General features: G+C 37.9%; 1 protein-coding gene across 1 annotated transcript; it reads left to right on the top strand.

Annotated features, from left to right (window-relative positions):
- Positions 1-1,799: 1,799 nt before the first annotated feature.
- On the top strand, positions 1,800-4,378 carry LOC104962172 (cysteine and histidine-rich domain-containing protein 1-like). The gene is made up of 4 exons (XM_010790570.1): positions 1,800-1,931; positions 2,554-2,673; positions 2,878-2,940; positions 3,453-4,378. Exons 1-4 carry the CDS (start codon positions 1,815-1,817, stop codon positions 3,900-3,902), a joined length of 750 nt encoding a protein of 249 aa, XP_010788872.1. The 5' UTR covers positions 1,800-1,814; the 3' UTR covers positions 3,903-4,378.
- Positions 4,379-8,005: the final 3,627 nt, after the last annotated feature.

The raw sequence follows: 8,005 nt of genomic DNA, 5'->3' as shown, positions 1-8,005 counted from the left end.
TAGTTCTGAGTTTCTCATTTATTCAGTAGTCTGAATAGTAACACCAATAAAAACTACAGAGGAACGGAAACACTGAAAATATGGAGCGTCGGCTAGAGAATCCCTCATCCACTGAAATGAAAGCGTTCTCGGAGGTCAGAATGATATATATTATAGGTATCGGTATACATGTTGTTTCAAAGCTTGGATCTCGGCTGCTGTTTGCCCTGCAGAGTCTGAGAGAGGTAACACTCTGTGTGGATGAATATAGCTCCGTGTTGTTATGAATAGCGCAGTCAGGAGGCTGTTGATGGAGGAGACTTGTTGCCGTCGTAGTCTGCTCGGTCACCTCGTGGTCGCTTTAACGCTCAGGAGATCCACACTAGCCCGGGACCAAATTGACCTTAATGACCGGGCTCCCGCTCTGAATGCACCTCTGAGAGTTTCCCGGCTGACGCGTGCACATGCAGCGCGGGACTGCATTGAATTGATAATTGACTAACGAAAATTGTCAACAAATACTAACGTTAGTCGACTGATTGGGGCAGCTCTAAGAAATGACATGACTGATGCTTACTGAACGCCTTCGCCTCCAGTAACACCCAACTCTTCAATTACAGGAAGCATAAATCTGGGAGAGGAAATTGCAGAAGGGACAGGCGGAGGCTGAGGCTGAACAGCAAGCGCCGGCTCCCCGAGAGACAAAAAAAAAGGTAACGGGTGAATAAGAGCGGTGCCTCCTGGGAAATTAGAACTAGAGACATGAACAGACACAAACACAATAGCACACATGATGACTGAAAAGATACTAAGATCCACATAAAAAAAACAATACATCAAGAGTGTATTATAATAGTGTATCATCATAGCAAGAGACCATACAGAAAAAAAAAATATCCAGAGAGAGATACTAGAAACATAGAACAATGAATAAATAGATGAAGGAAAAACATAGATAAAAACAAAGAATCTCTCGGATTTATGGCTGCCGATGCTACATTAAAGAGTCCTCTCCTGCTGATGTTCAGGTGTATATCAGTATGTAGTGTCTCTACTTTAAAGAGTCCTCTCCTGCCGATGTTCAGGTGTATATCAGTATGTAGTGTCTCTACTTTAAAGAGTCCTCTCCTGCTGATGTTCAGGTGTATATCAGTATGTAGTGTCTCTACTTTAAAGAGTCCTCTCCTGCTGATGTTCAGATGTATATCAGTATGTAGTGTCTCTACTTTAAAGAGTCCTCTCCTGCTGATGTTCAGGTGTATATCAGTATGTAGTGTCTCTACTTTAAAGAGTCCTCTCCTGCTGATGTTCAGGTGTATATCAGTATGTAGGGTCTCTACTTTAAAGAGTCCTCTGATTGGTTAGCTGGCCGGCTCTGTTGTCATTGGTCAACCGCTCAGCGATGTCCCGCCCCTTAGCCTATCACGTACAATGTGTTGGAGCGCTAGTTAAAAGAAGCGTGAGTGTTACAAAGTGATGTTGAGGAAGTAAACAAAGGACTAGCAACTTGGGGATTTTAGCCTCTGCAGACCATTTACATGCACTAAAAACTATATAACACACTACAGGGAAGTGAAAACCCCCAAAAAGCGTAATAGGGCCTCTTTAAAAACAAATCTGGGACATCAGTAGGAGACTTCAGGAGTAAAACAAACTCCAACTGATTTTTGAATTACATAGTATTTCATCATTGCTTTTCAAAGAGCCATTTACAACGCACTTATCTCTCCATTTTCTCAGGTCAAACTGCTTCTTGTTGATTTGAATCATCACATAACTGTCAGTCAGTGTTGCTTTTGAATCATGCAGCTGTTACACGCTGTGACGATGTGTTTATGTTGTTCTTTAGGTATAAGTACTGGAACTGCTGCTGCATAAGGACAATAGATTTCAATGCTTTCCTGGACCAGAAGGGCTGCTCCACAGGAGTCCATCGCTGGGTCCCCAAGCAGGTACACCCCCCGGGGGAAAACATATGAGGGGCTGAACAAAAGGACATGGTTCACAGTAAGAAGGACATTTAGCTGAAAAGGACAAAGCCAAGAAAACAGCTGTAAAATCACCCTTTTCCATGTGAAGATGGGTGAGCACAGCTTGGCTTTTTTCTTCTGGAGCTTTCTATTTGGTCTGACAAAAACAAGCTTGAACAGGAGAAAAAAACTTTCATTATTTATGATTCAAAGTTAAAACAAAGCAGTTTAAAGAAACAGCGTTATAGCTTTCTGAAGGCTTTAAATATTTACTTTTTGTTTAAGTGTTTCTGAGGGCTGTTGATTCAACTTTATGGTATTTTAGAAGTTGTGATTCGAGGTGAGGTTGAATTATAATGAAGAAATGTTGATATTAGTGGGCTCAAGCACATTTAAAGAAGTGAAAAGTGACTTCATATTGTTTAAAAAACTGTTATAAGTTTCACGTTTGAACCACAATGTCCCAGAATGAAAACACAGTGTCTTTTTGTAATGATGGTTTTTAACACATTTAAGTGGCATTGATTATTGAGTTCCTACTGATGCTCCAGTTCTTCTCGAAGCAACAATAATCTATTTTAAATCATATTGCGTGTGTTTGCAGGACAAGAAGAAGGTGGCGTGTCGGTACGACTGGCACCAGACCGGAGACAATGTCATCGTTACGATTTACGCAAAAAACGCAAACCCAAATTTCAGCAGCATAGAAGCAAACCGGACTGTGGTGAGTTTTCACACATTGACTCAAATACTAAAGTACATGTTTGTAGTACTCTTGTCTATTTCTGTTGTTCCATCTTAGAAGGAAAGATTGTATGAGCTGACTTAATCTTTAACCATTAAGTAATACATTCATCTTTAAATGTCGAAAATGCACTTTGTTGTTTTTGCTTATTCCATTTTTCCCGCTCTTTTTTCCCCTCTTTAGCTCTCATGTCAAATCCAGTTTGAGAACAATAAGATCTTCAAGAGAGACTTTCGCTTCTGGGGCGTGAGTATCTGATGACTGTCTGCAAACATCTGCCTGAGCTAATACACATACATGTTTTCAAGATGATTTACTTATTGGTGAAATACTTTGAATATTTCTTTACCAAGACTTTTTACAAATATGTCGTTTTTCTAAAAAAAAAGGTAATTATTTTAGATATTTCCGACATACAGTACATACGTACTATGTAGTTCTTTTCAATTTTTCGACATAGTATAAACTGTCGTAGTACATAGTATGTCGTATATTTTTTCTTCGACGTACTATATGTCATTTATTTCGGAAAAACTGCGACACACCGATATTTTTGACACTATGTGGTTTTCTGACCTTTCGACATACTATATTGTGTTTTTCTGAACGTATGACTTACTTTACTATGACATTGTTTAACCTTTACATAATGAGAGTAGTTATCTTATTCCACAGACAAACATTTTCAAGATTGAATACCTAGCCAAGTTTACTCAGTATCCTCCATTAAACTCTCTCCCCTCTTTTCTTCCTCCTAGGTGGTGAATGTTAAGAAGAGTTCAGTCAACATGGTCCCCTCCAAAGTGGAGGTGACCCTCCGTAAGGCCGACAAAGTGACCTGGGGAAAACTAGAAGACCCAAACTACAAACCAGAGCCAGAGCCCATTGACGACTCCTTCACCGAAACCACGGAGAACCAGGAGAACAACTACGATATCGAAGACGACGACATCAGCGACTCGGACGAAGAGTGGGCCTACGACACGAAACAGAACCAAAAACAGGAGGACAAGGAGGAGAAGGACAAGGTGGAGATGAAGAAGAACGAGGATGAAGAGATCCAAAACTTAAAGAGGAAGGAGGTGGAGGAGGAGATGAAGAAGGTGAGCGAGGAGAGGAAGAGGGCGGAGGAGGAGAAGAAGAAGCTGGAGGAGCAGAGGAGGCAGGAGGAGGGGGAAGGATACGAAGACATGCCAGAACTGGAGTGACTCTGTCGAAAACAAAGCAATGATGAACATGAGATGTGTTTAGCGGATCATTCAAACACATTTTTGTAATAAAGCAAATTAATTGTTGACTTTCTGATATCATGAGACTTTTGGGGGCTGCAGATCCAAATCAAATGTACCACACCTGCTGTCTCACAAAAAAACAAGGGCCCTTATAGTCTTTCACCTTCATTAAATTAATTCAGGGGTGATTCCACAAATAATTGAGTTACGTCTTTGGTTGACAAACACACTGGATCCTTTATATTTTATGTACGACATTTACAAATAATACATTTATGATTCTAACCTGGAAACAACTTATAAAGTAAAGACTTGTATCTTTCTCTTTACAAACTGTGCCATTGTCTTTCTTTTGTAGAACTTTAGGATGATTTTTTTTCTATGTCGTTTTCTTTGGGATATTTCCGACACTTTTTTTTTTTTTCGACTGTAGTTATTTTCAATTTTCGACATACTATACTTTGTCGTTTTTTTGCATATTTTCGACAGTATACTATATTGTTTTTTTGCATATCTTCGACATACTATACTACTTCCTTTTTGGCATATTTTCAACAAGTAATTTTTTGGGGGAAAATGTCCACATACTATCCTGTTTTTTTGTTGTTGCCTGAAACCATTAAACATTGAAAAGTCATGGTATAGTGTGTTGGAAAAAGGTAATAGTGTAAATAAAAACTAATTTTACAGTATGACGATAATAACATAATATAGTAATTTATAAAGAAAAACATGTCTTTTTTTACGTGTTTGTCTAAAACAAAGGAAACACCAGAGGAATGGAACAATAAGACTTGTTATCCAGCACACGTCCACTGTGTTTTAAGGAGAAAAATCAAGATTAATGATTCAATTAAAAGCCTAATGAGTCATTTGAGCATCCACTGCTGTAATTGGTTGTCTCTGTAAACAAAACAGTTAGCCTTGAGCTTATGAGTCATGCTTAAATGTTATTTCCACGCATTGCTTTTATTAATATAAGCCTATTGTTTATGGAAACACAACGTACTCATCAGATTTACTACAGGCAAGAAATACTAAAAGAAGATACAGTATGTGGTGTAAAAGCAATGTTAGTTCTTCCAAAGATGGAGAATATAGCCTTAACACCTCATTACCCATCAAATAAAGTGCTTTAATAATAATTTAAAGACTGATCTATACTTGATGGTTAACAGAAGTCTTGCAGTGTACGTTTTAAATTCATAAAAGGGAGTGAAAGAAGATGCAGTAAGAAACCTTTGAGTACCGAAAATCGAGAAAAGCTATAAAATATTTTACCTAGGTTCTTAGGGATAAGACGCTTTGACACTTTTGAAGCATACCAACACCTTGAATTGTATCTCCACCTGCAAGACAAATAACTCAAACTAAAGCACAGCAGGTTAATGTGAAAGAGGGAACAACATAAATGAAATTCAAGCACTTCTTAACACCTGAAATATGCAGAATATCATTGATTGACGTAGTTAAACTGTGTTGTGACCATACCTTTTAAGAGTTAAAGGTCACCTATCATGCTATCTCTAGGCAATAGCATAGGTCTCAGATATATAAATATATATAAAAAACATGTCTATGAAGTGTTTTGGTCAAAAAACCAAACAGATCACCCATTCTAGCCATGCCTCATATCACTATTTCACTTCCTGTTTCAAAAGTGCTGATTCTGCGTATAAACAGGTCTCTCTTGAGAATATATATATATTTTTTTTTTAAGTGAAAAAAATAATAAATAAGAGGGGGCGGAGCTTATGCCGGCTCATGCGGGACCTGGCAGATACTGTCTAAAATGCTGCGGTGATGAAACACAAGTATTATTAGATCAAGGATTATTTCTGAAACAGTATGGAGCTGAAAGGCTTTCTCTCTTGCCGGTTATACCACAAGGTGAGTTCCTTTTTATTTCCTGCTTCTTCACACACTCTCCAGTACAGGTTAGCTCTGAGTGCTAGCGATGCTAATGTAAACATCGACCATATTAAGTCCAAAACAGTCGGGCATTGTTTCTGATGGTGCTGTGGGTCTGCATTGCCGATTTGACGTCATATCAGCTCCGTTTTTAGAGATTTGGGTACGGAGGAAAAGAGAGAGGGTTTTATTTTCTGACGCTGCGTGAGTTCCCCGACACACCGGGGACACATATTCATCATCAAAAAGTGCATTTTGCACATCATCATGGACACATTAACGCCAAAGGACACCAGTTTCACACTTCAATAAGTCATTTAATCTCCAAAGGGTTGCGCTGACTTTGTCTTTGTTACACACTGCACACGATAACACAATAAAACACCTCGCAACGTACAAGGTTCGTGCAACATCTAGTCCAGCGTTGCGCACACAGTCTCAATAGATCAATATGTAGGCTGTTCAGATCAGGGGTGCGTTCACAAATGTCGTCTATATGGAATACTGTTGCACAAACATGGTGGCCTGTTTGCAATCTGTGTTTTTTTTTCTTTCAGTTTTTCAGCTCTGTTTAACTCCCTGGAAGAGTTTCAGTCAAAAATGACATTTTGCTGTATGAAAAAAATGAACAATAATTAAAAACAATGATGCTTTTAAAAGAAAAACTATGAAATCCTTGGTTAAAAGACCATGATACGTAGGCAACACATTATTTTATCCCAACAATGGTTAACACAAGTATGTGTTCCCAGAAGTGGACGCAATTTTGCTTCGTTTTCAGCACGAAAAATGCTCATGAAAGCATAAGTTAGACTTCCTACAATTTGAAAATTATACACAAAAAGTTTACCCAAATGTTGGCTAAACAACTCAAAGCTGAGTATGACATTTCTTTTTGTGTAAACAATTCATTAATAGTCTGTAACTTCACAGGATAATTCAAAAAACTTTGGCTTGAAGTTAAAATAACCTTAATATTGGTGACATTTTTACAATTCTATTTCAATACCAATTCGTGTGACATTGGAAAGACATTTCAATGGCATTGGAATGACACATGTAATAACATTGGGAGATTCAAGCTGCTGTGGGAGTCATTTTACAACCACTATATATTTATCATTCTTTTTACGTTTGGTTAGATATATTACATTGTATCAACACACTTTTGTCCGTATACATTTATCATAAATTAAAGATTTTCTCATGAAATCAATAAAAAAAAAACACTTGTAAACACTCAAAATCTTAAACACACACACGCACACATGCACACTAATGTCTTTTTTCCCCATTAAGTTTGCTTCTTCGTAAAGTGCAAGGCAAGATACAGTAAACTTTGAAATGTACGACATACAACAACGTTCGCATCTGAAGCTCACGCACTCTCACGCACACCTTGTATGTCTCATAACCCACTGAACTCGGTACGAACTTGGCACAACACCACTAAAGCCTCTAAGGTGTAGAGCGTAAAGCCGGCACACTATGGATACAGGAGCACAGTCCTACCAGAGCTGCATATCTACAACGCCTCACAGTAACCCTACTCAAGAGTTAGCATGGGTTAGTTTGATTAAAAAACATGTAAATAACTGAGAAATCAAGCACTAACCCTTTCTGTGAATGGGAAAATAATCCTTCACCAGTTTACAGCCTTGTTTGTTAATACATTTTAGGTCATTTACATTTTTGCTGTATTAAATAAAAGAATGATTCAAAATTATTCTCTGTCCAATCAGTATGGAGCTCCTTTCATGTAGCATTTAGCTCCTTCCATGTAGCATTTAGCTTAGCTTATTAGTAAACTCTGGAAACAGCTAGCCTGATGCTATCAACGATAATGCAAATAGTTAAAAAGCTAATAATTACACACTTGTCTATAGTCTGCTTTTTGTGTGTAGGCTATTTACATTTATAGTGAAATAAAACAACTGTTGAATAAGCAACTGGCTAACATATTTGACTCTTGCTGCTCATTTGAAATATGCTAGCTTCTTAAACGTTTGTTAGTACACACATTTTTCTAACAGCAGTTATTTGGTAGTTAATAAGGTACATTAAACATTTCGGGATTTACTGGAAGGTGTATTGTAGAATTGTGTCCAATAGTTCTGCTAAGCTAAGGTACACTAAGCTAAGCTAGGCTAAGGTAAGCTAAGCTACAA

This window comes from Notothenia coriiceps, unplaced genomic scaffold, assembly GCF_000735185.1.
Source record: "Notothenia coriiceps isolate Sejong01 unplaced genomic scaffold, NC01 NC01_scaffold00034469, whole genome shotgun sequence".
Taxonomy (NCBI): domain Eukaryota; kingdom Metazoa; phylum Chordata; class Actinopteri; order Perciformes; family Nototheniidae; genus Notothenia; species Notothenia coriiceps.
This window is presented reverse-complemented; position numbering and strand designations above follow the sequence as displayed.